The sequence below is a fragment of the Electrophorus electricus genome, chromosome 11, assembly GCF_041902795.1.
Source record: "Electrophorus electricus isolate QZ-2024a chromosome 11, ASM4190279v1, whole genome shotgun sequence".
NCBI lineage: Eukaryota > Metazoa > Chordata > Actinopteri > Gymnotiformes > Gymnotidae > Electrophorus > Electrophorus electricus.
Genome location: NC_137507.1, coordinates 18,570,290 through 18,594,420, shown reverse-complemented (window position 1 = coordinate 18,594,420; position 24,131 = coordinate 18,570,290). Strand labels below are relative to the sequence as shown.

The window sequence follows — 24,131 nt, the reverse complement described above, 5'->3', positions numbered from 1 at the left end:
GTAACTCAGGTAAGGCTGTATATTACCTGAGTGTCTATGCGTGCTGTGTTAGTGACCTAAAGTTGCACCATAACCCTCCACCTGCCCCAAACGGAGGGACTCGTTTGCTTCACCATTAAGCGGAGCAGCCCCTGCATGCTGGAGCAGTTCTTCAACTTTGGGTTTTTGTTTACAAACCGAGGCAAGCAAAAAAAAGGAAAAAACGTCATCTACAGTAGTTCATAAAAATACCATTTGAGGTGGACTATCGTTCTGTAGTCAGGTTTATTTATTCATTGTAGTAAATGCAAAGGTCAACTGAGTCAGCGTACAATGAATATCTTCAATCTCGCAAATGGTCTCCAGTAGTATTTCAGCCACTCTGGCAGGGGACACGCAGAACTGAAATGTCCTGAGAGGGCCACTGGATTCTGCATGTGAAACGAAGAATGTGCAGAAAGAACATTTACGTCTCTTCAGTGAGGAAGCCTTTTATTACTCTGAATTATTCTGATTTTTCATATTTGCAAAGCCTGAGGGTTCTTTGAGCCTTCTTTGCTAAAGTAGTAGTATGTTTAAGCAAATCTCTCCTTCACACACACACACACACACACACACACACACACACACACCCTTCCCTCCTAGTAGAACTATACAGCCTGTGGTTAAAACACTGAGACAAGCTGCTGTGTTCTGCTACTCTCAGGCGTTTACCCTCACAGCAAAGGTGACATCATCTCTCAGCACACTATCTAATAGGTCCTCACCTCCTGATTAGGTGACATCATCTCTCAGCACACTATCTAATAGGTCCTCACCTCCTGATTAGGTGACATCATCTCTCAGCACACTATCTAATAGGTCCTCACCTCCTGATTAGGTGACATCATCTCTCAGCACACTATCTAATAGGTCCTCACCTCCTGATTAGGTGACATCATCTCTCAGCACACTATCTAATAGGTCCTCACCTCCTGATTAGGTGACATCATCTCTCAGCACACTATCTAATAGGTCCTCACCTCCAGATTAGGTGACATCATCTCTCAGCACACTATCTAATAGGTCCTCACCTCCAGATTAGGTGACATCATCTCTCAGCACACTATCTAATAGGTCCTCACCTCCTGATTAGGTGACATCATCTCTCAGCACACTATCTAATAGGTCCTCACCTCCTGATTAGGTGACATCATCTCTCAGCACACTATCTAATAGGTCCTCACCTCCTGATTAGGTGACATCATCTCTCAGCACACTATCTAATAGGTCCTCACCTCCTGATTGGCAGCAGTTAGCTCCTCCTCCAAGGCCGAGACTCTTTCCAGTGACACACGCAGCCTCTCTCTCACCTAGGGGCAGAGGAAGAGGGAAAAAAAGATTCAAACTGCATAAAAATTCCCAAAATACCTTACCTTCCTTTGTTTATGTGTTCTGAACTACGGAGCTTTATTTACATACATTAACCAACCTGGGCTAAACAGCTTTCTTATCAGCTGACCAGCGTAGCTGGTTGTAGCTGAGCTGAAAAACTGTTTTGAAGGGAAAGACAGAAATACAGAGCATGCTGACTCTCCCAGCGTCGGCCTCGGTCCGACTGCCTCGGCTCAAACCCCGCTCCGGCGCCAGATGGCACGGCCCCGCCCCCTCCGGGCCTGTTAACGTTCACTTCCGCCTCTGGAGTGGCTGCAGGAGAGTTGGGCTACTCCCCGCAGGCTTGGTGGATTTACAAGAGGGTCACATGCTTGTCACCACGGCGACGGAGGAAGCACAAGAGCACTGGCACCCAGAAAATCCCACATCTCTGGAGAGCGCTCCTTCTTGCCCTCCCTCCCCTCTCACACTGTTTCTCCTGCACCTCTCCATCCCTGCTTTCTTCATTCCCCCTTTCTGTCTCTCATCACATCTTTTCCTTTTGAAAGGACGTTCCTCTGTTAGCAGGGGAATCTGGAAATTCCGTAGCCTCTGATGTTGTGTTAGTACCAAATTACTACTAAAATCTCTCTTTCTCTCTCTCTCTCTCTCTCTCTCTCTCTCTCTCTCTCTCTCTCTCTCTTTCTGAGTCCCAGCAGGAACGATTCTCTGCTCCCAGCCTCCTAGTTCCAGTGTAAAACAGAAGACAATCCATCCCCTACTGCCATGAATTATGAAGCTTTTATTTTGCGCCTCCGCTGCCGACACACACGCCTCGCTAATGGCCCTGTCCGCAGAGTGCCGCGCCATGGATTATAGCTCTCACCCTCCACCCAGGACGAAGGACGGTGAGAGGGGACGCAGAGCAGACCCCCACGACCAGACCACTTGCACACCGGCTCCAACTATCACACACCATCACCACTGTAATTTGGTCAGCAAAAGTAACTGCAGGGTTGGGGTTAGTAGCTATCAGTCCATGTTCATTTAATCAATCACGCATCTAAATATATTAAAATAATAAATCAAGTGGCAATGCTAGTCAGATCAGTCAAATTACATTACAAATTACAATACACTTTGATGGAGTTGCAAGCTGAATAGCAGTCTGATGCTGACCATGTGTTATTTACAAACGTGTAGCATTTCTAGATGAGTAGCTCTGTGAGATGTACTTCACTATGTGTGAATTTGTGAGGTGCGTTTGCCATGCCCTGTTTGGCTCACCTTTTCATCCAAAGCTTTGTGGTGCTCAAACAGTGACTTGAGGGCCTTGAGCACCTCCACCTCACTGGAGACTCCAGATGGGGACTGAGCCTGACGCTTCACCACCGTCATACGCAGGGAGCGCTCATGCCTCGACACCAGGCACTCCAGATGTTCCAGCAGCAGCTGTGGCACACGCACGCACACACACACACACACGTAGACACACACACACACACACGTAGACACACACACACACACACACACGTAGACACACACACACACACACGTAGACACACACACACACGTAGACACACACACACACACACACGTAGACACACGCACACACACACACACACACACACACGTAGACACGCACGCACACACACACGTAGACACACACACACACACGCACGCACACACACACACACGTAGACACACACACGCACGCACACACACACACACACGTAGACACACAGACACACACACACACGTAGACACACACACACGTAGACACGCACGCACACACACACACACACGTAGACACACACACACACACACACGTAGACACACACACACACACACGTAGACACGCACGCACACACACACACACGTAGACACACACACACGCACACGTAGACACACACACACACACGCACGTAGACACACACACACACACACGTAGACACGCACGCACACACACACACACGTAGACACACACACACACACACACGTAGACACACACACACACGTAGACACACACACACACGCATACACACACACACGTAGACACACAGACACACACACACACACACACGTAGACACACACACGCATACACACACACACACATAGACACACAGACACGCACGCACACACACACACACACACACGTAGACACACAGACACACACACACACACACACAGACACACACACGCATACACACACACACACGCAGACACACACACACGCATACACGCAGACACACACACACACGTTGACACACTCACACAGACACACACACAGACACACACACACGTAGACACACACACACAGACGTAGACACACACACACACACACTCACACAGACACACACACACACACACGCACACACACACACACACGTAGACACACACACATACACACACGTAGACACACAGACACACACACACACACAGACACACACACACGTAGACAAACAGACACAGACAAACACACACACACACGTAGACACACACACACACACGTAGACACACAGACACACACACACACGTAGACACAGACACAAACACACACAAGTAGACACACACACACACACACAGAGACACACACACACACGTAGACAAACAGACACAAACAGACACAAACACACACACACGTAGACACACACACACACACACGTAGACACACACACACACGTAGACACACACAGAGGGCTATATTACCGTTCTGTTATCAGTAGCAGCAGTATCATCAGTAAACACTGTTACTTTCTCAGCAGTGCATTCTGATTCATGTACAAATACTCATCCTGAGGCATGTGCTCCTGAAACCATACAAACTGTTACTTACAGTGACACATCAGAGAGACAGATGTCAGGTTGCAGCTCCAACATAGCAAAGTTTGAACAAACAGGAACGAATGAAAATCTTTTTCAGTCCCCCTATTCTGGGAGGGAAAACCTCTATGTGTAACTATATTAGCCATGATAAAATCTACTAGCAAGCTTAAAACAATAAAGCCCTCTCAACAAACTGAACCCCCTGGATCTGACACAAAGGAAATGATGGTAATGTGATCACTGCCAGGAATATTACATGGCATGCCAAGTTTATCCCTGTAGTCTCGAGGACTGACGGAGGGAAGTATAGGAAAACTGGAAAAGGTGAGGAGAATTTCGAGACGAGACCATGAACACAAAGAACACCGTGGTGTCTGTATGTTTGGAGAAAAGACACTGTATTGATTTTTTCCCCTAACATACTGCTTAGAAGTGGAGGGCACCAGTGGCTGTTTCTAGACGCCTTAATGTTTAAAGTATTTACAAATGTGGCTGCTATTGTCAAATCAAACATTCAAAAAGTCCAAAAAACTGTATGTACAGATGTGTCATTTCTGAATAACTGGACTGAAGTTTTCACTTTCCCATGCACTTTGTTTTGTGTGTGTGATATGCGTGTGCATGTGTGTGCGTGTGTGTGTGTGTGTGTGTGTGTGCTAAAAGTAATCGTTCAGCCAGACCAACACTAATGTACCCATAGAATAATCAGGGGTATCTGAGCTATTAAAGATGCAATGCCTAAATGTAATTAAAGGCCAGATGGTACGTCCTCAGGACTCAGACTGCTCTACTGCAGATCTTTGTGACAGAACTCATTCAGAGTCTGAAAGCAGAAGGAACCAAGGACATCTACATCCTGTTAGGAACTGAACTTTCTCAGGCTTTAGACTCATAGCTGTTGACCAATGTTATTATCCTTAATGAAAACAACAACGAAAATGAAAATGAGCAATGAAAATATTCTTACGGAATTTACCATAACAGAGTAACAGAGTACATTTTTTAAAAAATACAAAAATTTAATCAAAACTATAATGGGCACTACACCACAAAAAGTAAATAGAATTACATTTAAATAATGCATTAGTTTTCGTATTTTAGCTAAGACATTTATAAGTGCTTTAGAGAAATGCCCAGGAGATGGCGATGTGGCCTCACATCCTTTTGAGGGCATGCATCAACGTCACTTTTCTGTTGGTGTGCTCCTCCTCAGGTGGACCGAGTGGCAAAACATTCTGCAACATGGCTGCGTTTATTAGCGAAACTAAAATGAAAAAACACAATTATCTGACAATGATACATGTGAATTATGATGAACTCATGGTTCATGGACACGACATGTGGCCAGGAATCGGGTTTGATGACATTTATATTCAACCTTACGTCATTCCAACCTCACACAAAGCCTGCAAATGCCTTGACGCTTGGCCATACGACAAGGCAGGATGTTTCTGGTTGTATGTGGACAGGTTTGTACAGATGTTTGGATATTATTACTACTTTCATTGGGAAAACTAAACTTGCTCGGCCTACTTTGTTCAGAGTTAACAGTGCTACTCATTAACATTAGCAATATATTTGTGTAGGTACAGCCTCTCATCTGATGTTACCATCAAATGCAATATATAAAATAAACCTAAATTGCGGTCAGTGTGACCTTTAGCTAATGCTTCTCCATTACAAGTATAGCTTACAAATCTACAAAGTTAGCAGGCTAGCTGTATAAACTGGGTTTGTCCTGACAGCAGGCATGCCTTTTCTTTAACATTCAGTGGTCTGTTAATTTATAGCTTGTTCATATTTTAGTAGTTTTTTGGGTTTTTCACAGCTTTCACACTAAATGCTAACGGTGCCACTCAGTGGGCTTGACTGCAGTGACTCTCACCAACAGTGACGTCACGTGCATACTCTCTTTCCCAGTCGTAAGACAGCCAAGATCCTTGTTGCCAGGAAACTCATTTTAGAGTTTATATATATTATACACGTTGAATGTATTATAAATTGTCAGGTTGCTTGTTATCACACCTTGCACAACAAATATTTGAAAATAAAACTAGGAAAAACTAAAAGTATCTTTTTTAAGAAAAAAACTATTTACACATCTAAAAATGAACTAAAACTAAACTGAAATAAACTAACAAAATAACAGATAAATAAATTTAGAATCTAATGAAACTGAAAAGTGGATGAGTGGCCGGTTTCTTTAAACTGAATCACCTTCAAAGATGAAAAATGGGCTGTTAATTTCTTTTTACTTTTTTACTGTTCTATTTTCTGATGTTGTTTTAACTTAATGAGATGAAATCCGTAAAATAGCAATTTCACAGCTGGCAAACTCTGCCTGTCCCCCGACATATTTAAAGTGATTCAGTCCTACTATATTTGAAATATAATATAAATGTCCTGAAGAAATATCGATTTGTTTCTGGTGTTTGTTCCTATAATAAACTTGAAACTAACAAGAACTCCCAATAAGCAGTTGTCACGTTCAACCATCCGTGGTGTCGTGGTTGCCACGGCAGTGCCACCATGTTTGTTTACTTCCTGGTTTTGATTTCCTGTTGTTTCCTTGTTCTTGCTTCTGGTTCCACCCTCCCCCCAGTTAGTTCTATTACCTACCAGTTGCTGTAATCACCTGTATTGTGTTAGTCCTCATTACTCTCTGTATATAAACCCCATGTGGGTGTTCTCAGTCTTTGTGAAGTCTCGACAACCTGTGTTATTATTCTGCCGTTTGTTAATCTCCGCCTGTGTTCTGGGTTACTCTCTGCCTGTTCCCTGTTTGTTTTGGTTTCCATCATGGACTGCTTTTCTGGATTAAGACTTTGACTTACGTACTTTGGCTTCTGACTGTGGACTCAGCGTGTTGTTTAATAAAGCTGCATTCGTCTTACTACGTCTGTACGTGCTCGGAACAGGACAAGACTTGTGCTCAAATACTATGTGAGGCGATATACATTGCAGCAGGAGTATACCGAAATGCTCACATTCTTAACTGAACAGAGAGATTGTCGTTAATACCTCATCCGCAAAAAGGCCAAAATACCTCGGAGACTAAGTAATAGCTCTGTCAAACTAAAATGGTCTGATCTGCAGCGCCTTTCTTGTAAGAAGAAAAGAGGAATTGCAGACAACAAAATCGCTTTGCTAAATGCTAAATGCTCACCGCGCCACCGTGGGTAGAGGGTTTTCTGAAAATGGCTATGTTTATTAGCTCATGGACGCACCATTATTCTGAATCACCTTCCCCTCCTCACTCCTGTCTGTAAAAAGACATTCTTGATCCTTCACCTCGCATGTGTATGAAGGGAGAAATGTTACTTTAGTTATATGGCTCCCTGTAGCATCTGGTTGTTCAGTGTTCCAGCAGCAAAACGCCACCTGGCCTGTAGTCTGATTCCTCTTATGCTGTTGATGCTTTTGCCTCTTCTGTTAAGTTGACTGTTTTACACTTTGTGCTGAACTCGTGTTCAGACTGCATATGGACCCACTGACGTCTGCTCCTGAAACCAGGCGCAGCAGATTAAATACTTTTAGAACATCTACAGAAGACGATGAGGGAAATGACCCAAATCTGATTTTTAAAATCTTTTACATGGTTCGCCAGATATGGTTTGTAGTGTTAGAAATGCGAGATGCGCTGTGTGGGGTGACGATCGGCCAATTTTGCAGCTGTGCACCACCTCTGGGTACCTCGGCCCAGGTGGCTAAACTGCTCTCTTTAACGCCCTCCCCCTGACTAAAACAAGCCTGTTACGGCAAGCCTCCGGTTCACACATGGGAAGGGGATGGTTTGGTCAGCTTTGGAAAGAAAGAGGATTCTTAACCTCGACCAAGCATCGCCATGGCGACTACGGATGCTGAACTAGTGCGACACCTTATTGGATGCTGTTGCAGCACCTCAGGTGTGAACATCTCAGGTCCTGACCAGACATCAGTTTAATCTTGTGTCAACATGGAGCCTGCGCAAAAGAAGAAGTGACAGTGCTAGCAGAACAAGGTGCTAGCGTGACCGAGTTTGTGGGTTTGGTTCCCAGGGGGCACACAAACCTTCTCATAGTGGTGGAGTGGTAACCAGAGAGTGGGGGGAAAGGGTCTTTCTTTTACACTGAGAAATACATAAATTGTCAGTAGCACAATCAAAGGAAAGAGCCAGAGCCACAATTCTCTGAAATGTTGTTGCCGGCAGGACTGTTCTGAAATCAAATGCTGCATTTCCCTGATCACCCTCTATTATCAATCCTGATGGAAAAATGGAAGATGTAACAGTGTTTCCGAATTGCTGGGAGAGCGGAACAAAGAAAAAGTGGACAGCAGGGCTGAACCACACAAGCCGAAACACAGGTGAAAAGGTTCAGTGCCTCGTTACGCTCTCTAGCCGTGACGTCTCCGGCCCTTCTGTCAGGGCTGAGTTTTCATTCAGTGGCCGAGAGACTTGCAGGCAGCCCAGTTTAGCCACTCTGCTTCTGGTTTCTGCGAGGGAGAGTGATGCTAAGGGGGACTTCGTCGCCACCGGTAAAGGAGGGGCGTTAAGTTCCATCAGCTTTAGCCTCTCTGTCACCCAGGAGGGATATCGGGTTCAACGGCTACAGGCACCATGTTAGGGGAGGAAAGGGAGACTTCATCTCAACGAGGCTCCTTCTGGCAGTGTAATGATAGCTAGCATGGGCTAAATCATAGACCTTGTAAATGTCACCAAGGCTCTGCTGTTAGATGACTTAGCCTAACACAAGTGACATATACACTGCGTGTCCTCCCACGAGCGAACGGATCAGCAAGACGCTAACTGCTCTCAGTCTGGGAAGGCCAGGTTCAGGGTCTGAGCGGGGGGTGGACCCTGAGGTTGGTATGGGCCCTCAGCCTGATCTTCTGTGTGATGTGCCACTCTAGCAGGCCACAGTACTGGATGCAATTTTCTATTAGAGTGTCTTGGGGAACTCAGGAGGAGGAGGAGACAATGGGATGGTTGTCTTTAAAACCAATGCTATAGTACATTACAACTATTCAATTTAATAGAATACTATACTTCATAACTCTGTTACTAAACTAAGTGCGTTATTAATAAATGGATTAATAGGCTGCTCGAATGAACAGTGTGTGAAACATCAATATCTCATACAGGGGCAAAGACACTTCTTTGAGGTTGTATGCTTAGCAATGATTACCATTCCTGCATTATAAATAAGTTCCTGCATTATAGATAAGCACTTTGAGCTGGTGTACTACAGTAAGAGTCCTCTCCACCTTCGTGTGCTCAGTGGTAATAACAGGCATGTTCTAGCTCCAGGGAGGCCATTTCACTGCTGAGATTTGTGCAGGACTACGAGTGTTAATGGGCTGTTGTAGCATAACCAAGAAAATGACCTGAATGGTATGTTGTTTATTATGATGTTATTTTTAATCACTCCCACTTTGTCTCCTCTCCTCTCCTCGTGATTAAATATTTTAACTCGTTAAGACCCCACTTTTTCTTGTTCACCTGCTCCTCTACTCGCGATCCCTCTCGTCTCATTTCGCTTTCTCTCTGGTCTCCAGCCTCTTATCCCCTCCGCAACTGAGATATTGTCTGGCATCTTTGACTATGTCCTTTAATACCCTCCTGGGCGCCTGGGCGTCGGTGCAGTGCAGGGGAACGGGGGTTAATTGAGTTGTGGGGAGAAGGTTCAAGCGATGTGTTCTGTTCGCCATCGGACTCGCCGAAGCCCGGATGGGAACAGTGGTGACCCGGAGGTGAAAATGAGGTGAGAATGATTGTCCTCTCTCTTTCACTCTGTCTTTCTCTGTCACTCTCTCTCTCTCTCGCCCCTTTCTCTGCTCTGAGACAGAGGTGTAAAACACTTGAACTCTAAAACTCTGGATCTCTTTTGACAGACGGTCTGTATTGGATGGGCGTTCAGGTATTTGCGATCATATGGAAACCATTTTTAGCACACTTCCAGACCAATGCTGCTGTTCCCAGATGAATTCTCCACCTCATTCTCAATATATTTGTAAATCGTGTTTCTGCAACCCCTCCACGGCCTTGCTAGGTAGAATAATCAGCATCTGACAAGCCATTAACAGTGACGGTCACCTTTGGCCATACTCGGGATCTAGAACATGTTTATATGGTCAGGGTGCGGTTTTGTCCACTCACCCTGGTGTTGTTCCTCTCAGCCTTCAGCTCTGAGATCTCCTCTTCCTTCTCCAGCAGCTGCTCGCGGCAGGCGTTCAGTTCCTTCGTCAGGGCTGCAAACTCCTGCGCAGCACAAAGCAACAGTTTTAGCATCATGTTAACGCTGATGAGGGTTGTGCTTACTTTTAGCAGGGTGCAGTATTCGATGCCGAACCGAGACCGTCACTTGATGACGCCCTTAAATTTGCTTGTAGAAGAGCTTTTCACTTTTCAGGTTGGGTCACAGTGATCCAGCATTTTCCATTAAACACCAGCATGTGCCACCAAATGCCAGCATTCTCCACGAAACACCAGCATGGGACACCAAACACCGGCACTGTCCATTAAACACCAGCATATGACACCAAACACCAGCATTCCCCATTAAGCACTGCGCGTTTGCACTTTAATTGCCTCTATGAGCCTGACTGACAAACTGCAGGCACTTTTAGATATTAAAAACGCTTGAGTCAGAACCTTCTGAGGCTTGGTTTTATACTTGGTTCAGCTCCGGTGTATGTACTGGGCATTAACATCTATTGTGGCTAAACCAGAGCAGAGCAACGCAACACATTCACTCACGGAGAGATTTCTGGAGTTAGAATAAATTATGGAATCATTTTACAATTCAGTGCCTCTTGCCAACAGTGCAACACAAACCACCCCTACATACACACACACACACACAGACACACACACAAACACACACACACACAGACACACACACACACACACACAAACACACACACACACACCCACACAAATGCCTCTTTGTTGCACACACACACACAATTGCCTCTTTGTTGCCCACACATACACACACACACAAAAAAAAATCGGCCTGTTCCCCTGCTCTCAACAGATGGATAATTGATAGGAGGGAGATATAAATGTCATGGAGGTGGAGGCCAATTAGTGGCGCAGGTCCGGCATGGCTACTCCAGGCCCAGAAGCACAGCCACTCAGTGGCCACATCAGAGACCTTGCAACCTACACAAACAAACTCCAGCCAGTAAACCCCATCACCGCCTAATACACTATGTCCACCCATCTCCATTACCATGCGGTTGGAGCATTTTAGGCTAGGCAGGGTCTAAATACAGTTAAACAGACTGATGGAATACAAACAAATAAACAACAATAAACAACAACAACAACAACAAAACCCTTTCTCAAGGAGATTTTCATTAAAAAAAAGAATGAAGACGGTATGATACTTTAAAGCTGAGTTCTGCCAGACAGCCATACTGTCACGCCGCCCAAGCTCCAAGCGCACTACAACACACTTTTGTCAAGTGAACACCTACTGAGTGCGACCATAACTCGATACGCTGTTTACAGTTAAAGATATTTGTATTACAATTGTACAATTGTACTGATACATAATTGTTATCTACTACAAGCAAATACATAAATCCTCAAAAACAACAAATGCGATAAATTAGCCGCGCATAAGTGAGCCGAGTGAAGTCCAAGATAAAATGAATATTCCTAAGCACAAGCCATCCTAGCCATCCAGCCAAAGGAGAGTGGTCGTGGGTAACGTGTAGAACATAGGGTCTCCGTGCCTTTGCTACATTAAGCAAACAACCTTTAGCGCACATGGGGGAGAGGGGGTGATTCAAATACTAACGCTTCAGTCTCGTCAGGCCGTAATAAAGCTCTCTCAGGGAGGACAGGGCACAGAGGGTGAGCTGAAATCAAACCACGCACTCCCCTGCTCACAAGCATGTCTGCCCAGTGTGAGTGACAGGTGAAGGCTGGAGCCAGTACTGAGTGCTGCAGGAGTTGAGAACTCAATAAGGGCTCCTGCCTGCTCCTGTGTGCTCCTGCCTGCTCCTGTGTGCTCCTGCCTGCTCCTGTGTGCTCCTGCGTGCTCCTTCAGCGAACACGCTCTCCCCAGCTGGCGCAGGGCCGAGTCGGAACACAAAGAGCTTATCATGATGAACAGGACCCTGCAATATCACTGCCATTGATTCCCCCATTGCCATTGAGTCTCAATCCCGGAGTGTCTGGAGTCTCAGTCCCGGATTGTCTGGGAGCCTGGTGCCCGGTGGGTCTTGAAAAGCAATTAGGAAGACCAAAAGAATACAAAAACCAACATAAACGGAGCAACTACAGAGACAGAGTTCACTGAAATGACTTAACAACCCAGAGGCGAACAATAACTGACAAATGGGAAGTGAAAACATTGGGTATAAACACATATCAATACACCAGGAACAGCTGAACCACATAAACAAGGAGAGGGGAACAGACCAACACACAGGTGAGTATACCGGGGTGTGGGGATGGCACAGGATACAGGGAGGAGATGAAAGAAAAACAACACACACACACACACACACACACACACACACACACACACACACACACACACACACAGTGAGCAACACTCTCCATTTGAGCCCTGCAGGATTCAGAGTCACCCAGAATCAAGGCTTTCTGTTCTGCCTCAATGTAGGTCACCGCAGGTCAAAGATCACGCACCCCCGGCGTCTCGTTAGTGCGTAGGCGGGCCTCGTTGGCGACAGGGAGCACAACACATACTGGCTTGTCTTCTCCTGCAGTCCTGAGCGTATTATGCCAGTTCCAACACCATGCTGCTAGTACCAGCTAAAGGCCATCATCACTGCTGAGAATGAGTCAGAGGGCCCAAACCTACTGATACAGAACACACACACACACAGACTCAAATGCAGTGTGACAGTAGGGTCCATCACGTCTGGGTATACTTATCCAACAGGAGACTCGGGCGATATCAGCAATTATAATTCACGCTGTTTTTATGGTCTATAACCAGTCACGGTGAGAATCCCCTTGACAGCTAAAGAGTGAAATAAGACGTACTGAGATCCAGTGAAGGTGACGATGGCCACAGCTAAGACGCTTCAATTTAAAACCAGTTCTCCAGATATGGTGATGAGACCACCAGCGCCCACAGAACTTGGTTTAGAGGTGAGTCTGATCCCAGTTGATGACTCCTGCCACTGAACCGTCGAGCCCCTGAGCCCCCAATCCCAAGATGCCCTAGAGCCCGCGTCCACCTCCGGAGATCGACCCTAGTTATGCAACACCTGCTATAGGCAGTCTTCCTGTAACTGGCCAGCACGAGGTGGTCAAAAATATGAATATTCATGCACTCAGGTGAGCTACATCCTCAATGTACCTTGTGACTAAGTTGCTTTGAAGAAAAAATGTACAGTGTGTGTTACAAACGAGATTGACCCTACAAAGGAACGGTCTGTGAGCCCCGTGGCCTCTGCAGTGAGTGCTGCTGGCATCCACTCTGCGCGCGCTAGTCGGGGCGCTAATTAAAAAAGCGTTGATTAGGACGGAGGTGAGCAGCGCAGAGGTGAGAGAGGGAACAGGAAACAGAATTACCACCTGTTCCACGCTGTTTCAAGCAGTGCTGGCAGGAGCGTGATAGGAGGCAGAAGAACTGGATGGATTTGTCGAGCTTTTGTTCTGGACTGACTGCTGTCCCTCTGCTGTCCTGGGGTCAGTGACGTCGAGCAGAAATCAGCCTTTGCCCAGTGATAGCCAATCACCGCTGCTGATCTGCAATCAACCGCTGCGTCCACTATTCTACCATCACCAGCCCTGACTGTAGGCCTGGTTCCAACCTGACCACTTAGATCAAACTTACTGGAGCTGTTGGGTTCTATATCTAAATGCTATTGTAAGAATTGTTTTAAATAAAGAGGGTGTGAGTTGACACTGACAAGATAAAATACATATTAAAACGTTCACTTCACAGGGGTTCACCTTCAACGTACCACTGCTGACAGGCACTACTGACAGGCCTTCAAAGTCTCTCAGACAAGATGCTAACCCTGAAATACCCAAATTCCCATCATATTTCATTACTGGAGGCTCAAATTGAAAATATCCTCAGTGTAGAGCAAGAAAAGTGAATGGCAAAATCTGCCACTTGTGAGGAAGACAGAGGAAGACACTGCCAACTTGTGAGCTTCTCCAGAAGAGACGGCATCTTAGGTCAGGGTGCGTGGGTTTGAAATTTCCCTTTTGAGATACTTCTAGGACAAGGCATGATACGAGTTCTCAAAGTCCCAGTGAGAATCGTCCCTCATTCAAAATAATGAATCCATTTTTGAAGAGAAAAGTAGAAAGTAAAATGAGATCCTTTCAGAGGTGCCTTGCGAGTGTTTTAAGAACAGTGTAAGGGAATGGTGGGCAGATAAATAAACAAACAAACACCCAGAATGTTTTGGACTTGAGATCAAACGCCTGGAGGACGAACGCTGACCTTCAAACGCCCCCTCTACATCTTTGTAACAGTCATGTAAGGTAGTACAGTAACAGGCCACAATGCAGAGGCCTACCATCGCAAAACTGGTGAAATCCCAGAAAAACAGGCTTTCAACATCACAAAAATAGCTTAGTCACAATGCATCAATGTCAAGGTGGTTAACATAGTACATTTTCAAATGTTAGATTAGACTATATAAACTATTAGATTATATTAGACATACAATAATATTTATTAAATATGTATTGCTTTTTTAGCCAAAATTTCTGTTGGTGAATTTCAAATGCAAAAAACAACTAAACCCAGACTATAAAGCTTAGGGCATTTTTATTGTCTACATGTCACAATCGTGTAAATGTTTTCAGTTTATTTTTATCTGTATTGTATCAAAAACAATTGAACTGAACAAAGATTTCATGATATATTGACTCATTTCTAGAGGATCTACATCAAGCTGAGTCATTGTGAGGTTGCAGATGTGCATCCCTGTGTACGGGGGAGCGCTCCCATACGTATCCATGCTTCACTAACCCTAACCCTAACCATCTTTAATCTTTAATCACCGCTTCTAAAGCTTATTTTAAACCTTGACCCATGGGACATGGAAAAACTACAGCTTAAAATGTCATAAAAAATATATACTTAAAAAAAAAATAATAATAATAATAATTTTTAAAAAAGGGGAAAAAAGCCATTTAAAACTTTACAGAAGTAATCTGAATCATGGGATTCACATAATTTTACAAATGATCTACATTAAAATCTAAGAATAAATAATATATTATTGATTTAAGGAAAGACCCAATATTCTCATCTTTCCTGACAATGACTTAAAGGCTGATGATTCATACGGTGGATTATTATAAATACTCAAAGACAACCACTGATAAAAAATACCTTTTAAAGCCAACATGGAGGCAGCTGGAGAAAAGAGCCATCAGCCACGTATTCTTATTGGACACTAGTTTTATAGGTTCTCGTTGACAACAGGTCAACATTCTCTATACCTCACTGGTTTGGAATTTTAAGAGTATACAGTTTTCATCCGGTTGTAAAACTGGCTAATAAAGTGACGGGTGAACAGTTATTCGAGAGTGATTTCTGAGCTCCAGGTTTGAAAGGCTACATTTACTGTTGCTCTAAATGTTTTATGAGAAGAATTTCATAGGATATGTCGGATACCTAGGACAAACTAGAAAAGAAAAAATCCAAAAAATATGTTTCTCATCCAGGTTTCTTTTTAAATTATCAGTGTGATGTGATTTTACTGTTTGTTATTGGCACTGTTTTGTATTGTTGTAATGTTTATAGGGCACTGTTGTATTGTTGTGAGACAGTGCTGCCTAGTGAGGCAGTAAATTGGTAGTATAGTAGAAGTAAAGTAGTAGTGCAGTAGTATGTACAGTAAACGTAGTACAGGAGTAGTACAGTAGTAGTGCAGTAGTATGTACAGTAAAAGTAGTAGTGCAGTAGTAGTGCAGTAGTAGTACAGTAGTATGTACAGTAAAAGTAGTAGTACAGTAGTAGTGCAGTAGTAGTACAGTAGTAGTGCAGTAGAAGTACAGTAATAGTGCAGTAGTATGTACAGCAAAAGTAGTGCAGTAGTAGTGCAGTAGTAGTACAGTAGTAGTGTAGTAGTAGTGCAGTAGTATGTACAGTAAAAGTAGTGCAGTAGTAGTGCAGTAGTAGTACAGTAGTAGTGCAGTAGAAGTACAGTAGTAGTGTAGTAGTAGTGCAGTAGTATGTACAGTAAAAGTAGTGCAGTAGTAGTACAGTAGTAGTGCAGTAGTATGTACAGTAAAAGTAGTGCAGTAGTAGTACAGTAGTAATGCAGTAGAAGTACAGTAGTAGTGCAGTAGTAGTGCAGTAGTATGTACAGTAAAAGTAGTGCAGTAGTAGTGCAGTAGTAGTACAGTAGTAGTGTAGTAGTAGTGCATTAGTATGTACAGTAAAAGTAGTGCAGTAGTAGTACAGTAGTATGTACAGTAAAAGTAGTAGTACAGTAGTAGTGCAGTAGTAGTACCGTAGTAGTGCAGTAGTAGTAAAGTAGTAGTACAATAGTAGTGGAGCAGTAGTACAGTAGTAGTGCAGTAGTAGTAAAGTGTGCTCAACAATCCTGGCATGCTTGTTCATGATTCCTGCCTTCATTAATTCTTCAGTGACCTCTCTACCTTCATTTCAGTTTCACTGGGGATTTTTAGGTTCAGAATTGAACTATGATGGTTCAGACAGCTTCATCTAGTTGAACTGGTGCCCCAGTAAACCTGCGTGCTGTTAATTGTCCACCTCGTTCGGGTTACACATGGGAACCATAATCCAGCATCACATTCAGCACCTGATTTAGCTTCTGGTTACTTGTTGCATCACTCTGTCAGCTACATAACTCACACATCACTCTGTCAGCTACATAGCACACACATCACTATGTCAGCTACATAACACACACATCACTCTGTCAGCTACATAACTCACACTTCACTCTGTCAGCTACATAACACACACATTACTCTGTCAGCTACATAACTCACACTTCACTCTTTCAGCTACATAACAGACACATCACTCTGTCCGCTAAATAACTCACACTTCACTGTCAGCTACATAACACACGCATCAATCTGTCAGCTACATAACACACACTTTGTCAGCTACATAACACACACATTACTCTGTCAGCTACATAACACACACATCACTCTGTCCGCTACATAACTCACACTTCACTGTCAGCTACATAACACACACATTACTCTGTCAGCTACATAACACACACATCACTCTGTCAGCTACATAACTCACACATCACTCTGTCAGCTACATAACACACACATTACTCTGTCAGCTACATAACACACACATCACTCTGTCAGTTACATAACTCACACATCACTTTACTCTGTCAGCTACACAACTCACACTTTACTCTGTCAGCTACATAACTCACACCACTCTGTCAGCTACATAACACACACATCACTGTCAGCTACATAACACACACTTCACTCTGTCAGCTACATAACTCACACTTTACTCTGTCAGCTACATAACTCACACATCACTCTATCAGCTACATAACTCACGGCAGACTGGAGGAGAAAGGCATGTAATGGAGACCAGAGCTCACAGTCAGACTCAGCACATTGCATTTCCTCAGTTTTAAATATTCAGGAAGGTCATCTATGACTGTTAGCAGATCCTCTCTTTCCAAACACCATGGATACAGAGTACTCACAGAAAATTAAGGTTAAAAAAGGCTCCTGTGATGTATTATCGATTCAATTATGAATTCAGTTATCATTTCAGGGATGGTGTTGTGAACACAACATTATTTGAAACAGAGTAATGAATAGTGTGATTTGGATTAATAAATAGAAAATTTTTAAAAATGTACCAGTGTAATTTAAACGAGATTCATTCTACTAAAACAGATATAAATCCATATTTATTGCCAAGAATGAACCTATCAACCTTCAGTTGACTGAATCTCAATGTCTCTCTCTGTCTATCTCCCCCCCCCCCCACACACACACGGCCATTGTTACTGGTTCAGGAGCTCAGTACAGCCAATTTACTCTGACCTTTTGGCTCCTGCACTGAGAGGGGTCAGTGCCCTACACCGTCCCTCCGCCCGAGGCTCAGGGCATAAATCTGGAGAAAGGCAAGTACAGCCTGAAGCGCAGGGATGTCCTTTCCTGTGCCTCACTCTCAGCTAACTCTCACACCATCTCACAGCCTCATGCAACATCTGCAAACTGCTCTCCCACTAGGGCTGTTTGATGTGACATACATTGTGTGATGACAGAAAAATTACACTGTATCATTTAATTCGCCGTGTCGCAAAACACACATATTTACAGCAATATTTTCCATCATTTGGATGACGCCGACACATGGATGTTATGCTGAATGACAAACTCATGAACCATGAACGCATTAACAGGTTTAATAAACAGAGAAAAGAACTAAGGGATGCAATGAACAGACAAAACAAAACAATGAGACAAAGATAACAATGGTGTACCGAACACAAAAAAACGAGGCTACGACGATGTTCAGAAATAAACAGAAACTACAACAACAATCGGACATTTACAATTGGGAAAATAATTATTTGATCCCCTGCTGATTTTGTAAGTTTACCCCCTTACAAAGACATGAACAGTACATAATTTTCATGGTAGGTTTATTTTAACAGAGATATTTCTCTGTTTATTTCTTTAACAAAGAAATCCAAAATAAAAACTTTAAATAAAGGTTATAAATTAATTTGTATTTGATTGAGTGAAATAAGTATTTGATCCCCTACCAACCAGCAAGAAAGCTGACCCCCACAGACCGGTCATGTGCCCATGAGGCACACAAATTAGTTCTGTCCCTTTAAGAAAGTACTCAATCTCACTTCGTTGTGTGTATAAAAGACACCTGTCTCTTCCATTCAAACCTCGCGACCACCATGGGTAAGACCAAAGAGCTGTCAAAGGACGTCACGGACAAGATTGTAGACCTGCACAAGGCTGGAATGGGCTACAAGAACATCAGCAAGAAGCTTGGTGAGAAAGAGACCACTGTTGGCACAAAAATTCGAAAATGGAAGAAATACAAGTAACAGTCATTCGCCCTCGCCCTGGAGCTCCATGCAAGATCTCACCTCATGGGGTAAGGATTATTCTGAGAATGTGAGGTGTCCACTCAGAATTACATGGGAGGAGCTTGTTAATTATCTCAAGGGAGCTGGGAGCACAGTCCAAAAAAAACATTAGTAACACACTTCGCCGTAAAAAAGAAGGCTCATGTACAGGCCTGTCTAAAGTTTGCCATTGAACACGTGAATGATTCAGAGAAGGCTTGGGAGAATGTCAAGTGGTCAGCTGAGACCAAAATTGAGCTCTTTGGCATCAACTCGACTCTCCATGTTTGGAGGCAGAGAAATGCTGAATATGACCCCAAGAACACCATCTCCACTGTCAAACATGGAGGTGGAAACATTCTGCTTTGGGGCTATTTCTCTGCTAAGGGTACAGGAAGACTTCACTGCATTGAGAGGTTGATGAATGGGTCCATGTACCGTGGAATCCTGAATGAGAACCTCCTGGTCTCAGCCAGAACACTGAAGATGGGTCGTAGATGGGTCTTCCAGCATGACAATGACTCAAAACATACAGCCAAAGCAACAAAGCAGTGGTTTAAGAAGAAGCACATTTAAGGTCCTGGAGTGGCCTAGCCAGTCTCCGGATCTTAATCCCATAGAAAATCTGTGGAGGGAGCCCAAACTTCGAGTTGCCAGGTGACATCCTCATAACCTTCAGGATTTGGAGAGTGTCTGTGAATAGGAGTGGGCCACAATCCCTCCTGAGATGTGCGCAAACCTGGGGACCAACTACAAGAAATGTCTGACCTTTGTGCTTGCCAACAAGAGTTTCTCCATCAATTACTAAGCCATGTTTTGCTTGAGGATCAAATATTCATTTCCCTTAATCAAAAAGAAATAAATTTATAACCTTTATTTAAAGTTTTTATTTTGTATTTCTTTGTTGATATTCTGTCTCTCTCTGTTAAAATAAACCTACCATGAAAATTATAGACTGTCCATGTCTTTGTAAGGAGGTAAACTTACAAAATCAGCAGGGGATCGAATAATTATTCTCCCCACTGTAGACAGAGATACAAAGTGGCAGAGCAAGAGCACATGCGCGTGTGAAGAGCTGAAGAAAGGCTGTTTCCGTGGCTGCACTGATGAGCAGGTGACAAGAACCTGGTGAGAACCTGGCCAGGCAGTGTGTTGGGAGGGAATGAGTGCTTAGATGATCAACATTTTTTACAGTGGAGGAGAGTGAGGGGACAATTACGGACAAGAGTCTGACCAGACAAGACTAATTGAGGGAACTAACGAAGTCTAGCTAGCTGCTAACTGCTAATACACGCTTTCTACTAACGTACAGTTTTACCTTTAACTAGCTAAATACGTGTTAGCAGTTATATAACTGACAACTAGTGAAATAGCTAGCTAACCAACAGCAAACACACGCTTCAGTTTCTGTACCTCTCTTACAAAAGTCAATTGAAAGATAATAATCAGCTTCACCCACTGTTTCAAAACTACCTCACGATAGATATGTGTCACGATAGACATTGATGTCTTGATATGAATTGACCTATATCAGGATATGATATTTTGATCATATCGCACATCCTTACGTGCCACCCACCACTGGGATTCATTTTTGAAGTCAGACCAATGAATCCGTGCTCTGGCATAGATGTCTTTGGTGATGGAATGCAGACCCGCGGATCAAACACAGGAAAGGCACAAACAAACCAGCAGCTTGGGGCAAAGAAAACATTTATTTAGGTACTTGCTACCCCAAACCTCAGGAAGAACTACTTAATTAATGCTACACATCTTGCCTGTGAAAAGGTTTCCTATTTCTAGTCTAGACACACCAAGCCCTATTTATTCTTTTTTTTGTTTTCTTCCTTTGTTTTTGTATTTAATTAGTAAGCTGCTGCTCCCTGTCATGTCGGCATATTACATCCTGAAAGCTGTGCCATCACCTCCAAACACTTCAAATATTATTTGATAATATTATGTATAAAAGGCTTTCAGTTCTCTTCATGCAAAAGCTTCCATTTTAATGATAAAGGGTGTTGTTGCCAGTATAGCCAGGCCACTGGGGGTGCCAGGTTAGAGAAAGCAGGAGCCACGAGCTCTCTGGGTCTTTTTGCCTTCACGTGAAATGGATATCCAACAGCAGGTTGTGGAAAGAGAAGAGGATTGGAGAGGACAGCTGGACATAAAGCAGTCGGTTCAGGACGCGTTGTTTTAGGCAGAATGGTCAACTTGTATTATCCCACAGCTTCGTGAGATACGTACACACCCGAGTCCTGCGCATATCTGCTGCTGTGGTTATTAAGGGCCACTTTCTCAGCAATGTATGGAGTAGATGGTCAGTGTGTTCTCAGAGTTCAGAGAGAGGGACCGCATTCTCCCTCCACGACCAAACAGATATCGTTCGCTCCCAGTTTAGAGGCAATCACACACACACACACACACACACACACAAACACATATGAACACACATTCTCTCCTGCTCTCGTTTCCAAAAGCTTGAAGCTTCTTGTTTATGGAACCACACTGCGAAAACCAATATGACCCAAACACAGCTTACCCTTTGAGGGAGAAGACGAGAAAAAAAAAAAAAGAAGAAGCCGTGACTGGGTGAAATAGCTATGGATCTGCCCACCTGTTGACTGATTGGACGAAAACAACCCGCTCAAATCAAGCGCAGTTATCGACAAATCACATCAATGAACAGAGGCAGCGCTTTATCCAAAGGGCGTCGCAGCAGTCAAGCCGGCGGCCACACGGGGTGTTCCGGCCCACGGCCATGACTCGTTACATGGCACTCGAGAGCTCCTTCCAGAGCGACAAATTAGAGGAGAGGGCCTGAGCCGTTATGCAATTTAGCTGGGTTGATAAAGCTGCTGCAGGACCTGCCCTTTAACTCCGGACGCTCTGCTTGACTGCGCCGAGCCAAACGGATTGTCCAGAGGGCCGGTTCGCTTGCTCACTGCCAGTTCGAAGAGCTCATAAAAGCCAATGTCACGCACAACTATAGACTGAAACAAAGCTAGGGTTTTGTGCATATGCACAAGGTGACTTTAACGGTCAGGTAGGAATATGAATGTGTTTGCTTACTCCTTCTCTCACTCTTCATCTCTGTCGTTTCCCCTCCTTTATACATGTATAAAGATCTTTATCTTTCTCTCTATCTGTTTTTTTTTTTTTTTTCCCCAGAGAGGTAATTCACCCGTGGCTGGTAGACTGGAGAGCTACTGATTGGCTGATTGACTCCTGACCTTGCTCTATTCTGCCTCTCGGCGAGTCTCTCCGACTGGAGCGCCCGTTATTAAAGTCTCGTTCTGGATGACCGGCGATCAACCTATTATGCGCAGTTTAGAAGCGAAGGATGAATTGAAAAGTAAGTAGGGGTGTTTTTCTTTTTTTAAATGGACAAACACTGCTGGGAAGTTGAAGAGAGAAGCGTTGTTGAGGTGATCTTCTCAGTCGAGGCATATTCAGTATCACCATACAAGTGTTAGGGATGGAACTAAACTGCAGAAAGCCGGCTTTGGATAAGCCATTCTGTAGCTGAAGTCCACAGCCCAGGAAGCACAGTTTCTCCCCTGCACATCACTTCCTCTTCCTGTCCTTGAATTCCCTCCGCAGCCAAGAGTTTGTCCTGGTTTGCTGTATGCGATTTTGCCCAGCCCTACTGCATTCCGTTCTGGGTTGCAGGGTTTTTGACTCCTGACTGTTCCACCGACCCTCGGATTTGGGTTTAAATAAACAGGTTGTTGTAGCTGCAACCATTTCTGGACCGATGCAGCACTACACAGCCAACATGCTTCAGCAACACTAAGTGTGTTAGTGACAGCATGTGTTTCGGTGAAACATTTACATTTGTGGCATTTTTTTTGACACTTTTATCCAAAGCGACTTATAATTCTGACTGAACAGAACTTGAGTAATTGAGGGTTAAGGGTCTTGCTCAGGGGCCCAACAGTGGCAACTTGGTAGTGGTGGGGCTTGAACTAGCAAACTTTCAATTACAAGTACCTTAACTACTGAGTTACCACTGCCCACATGATTCCACATGCTTCACTAATGTTTGTGTGGCTGTGACACACGGGCAAATCAGACCCCCACAATGCTGAGTTTTCTGAAGTGGATGCCCTCAGGTCTGCATCTTTCAAAAGGCCCTGCCTCCGGTCGGCCTGGCGCCGGAGGTCTGTGCTACGCCTGTTTGAAGCAGCCATGTACAGAAGCGGCGGCGGCCCCGCCCTGGGGGGCCGTGCGCTCTGGTTTCATTTGCCTGCCTCTTCTCGTCTTTGTTTTGGCCTCCAGACAGTCCACTCCCCCTTCCTGTACGGCTCTTATCGGCTTCTCCCAAGCCTGTCCCCTACCGTTTGGCTGGCCGGCCTGGCGTGGCGCCCACATCAATGGGAGGCGAGCTAGTATGCATGGGGCCGCCCCACGGGTGCTGGGCACAGGAAGGTGGTCTGTAGGCCTGCAGTGTTTAAAAGGCATCCTGGACAAGGTTTTGCCACCTGGAGGTGTGCTTGTTACTTAGATAAGTGCAGAATTGGCAGATCAGAGAATGCATGCCTAAGGATAAGCACACGCACACGCAGACACACACACACAAAAAACAGACAACACACAAATATACAGGGTATCGACACACACAAACACACACACACACACACACACACACACACACACACGTGCAGGCATCAGGAGAAGACTAGCTGGCAGCATTGTTCAGACTGCATTACTTAAAGGAGTCTGAATTTCTTTAAAGGCCTTCCGCACAGAACATGAGGGAGAAGCTCTGAAAGAGAGAGACACCATGAGAGACCCCAACACACCAGTGCTCCTCTCCTGTGAGAGAGACACCATGAGAGACACCAACAGACCAGCAAGGCCCTTAACCCTCTCAGATCCAGGGGCGCCGTACGCTCTGACCCCGGGTCACAGAGAAGCT

At 44.5% G+C, this 24,131-nt stretch overlaps 1 protein-coding gene across 9 annotated transcripts in view; it reads right to left on the bottom strand.

The window, feature by feature from the left end:
* The window catches only part of ppfia2 (PTPRF interacting protein alpha 2), a 179,189-nt gene that overhangs the window by 44,650 nt on the left and 110,408 nt on the right, over positions 1 to 24,131 (bottom strand). For all 9 annotated transcript variants that reach the window (XM_081723166.1, XM_081723165.1, XM_081723169.1 and 6 more), the window contains 3 exons: positions 10,296 to 10,397; positions 2,620 to 2,784; positions 1,257 to 1,331 (listed from right to left, as the gene is read on the bottom strand). In XM_081723166.1, coding sequence (XP_081579292.1) covers positions 1,257 to 1,331; positions 2,620 to 2,784; positions 10,296 to 10,397 — 342 coding nt within the window. The remainder of the gene's footprint in view (positions 1 to 1,256; positions 1,332 to 2,619; positions 2,785 to 10,295; positions 10,398 to 24,131) is intronic.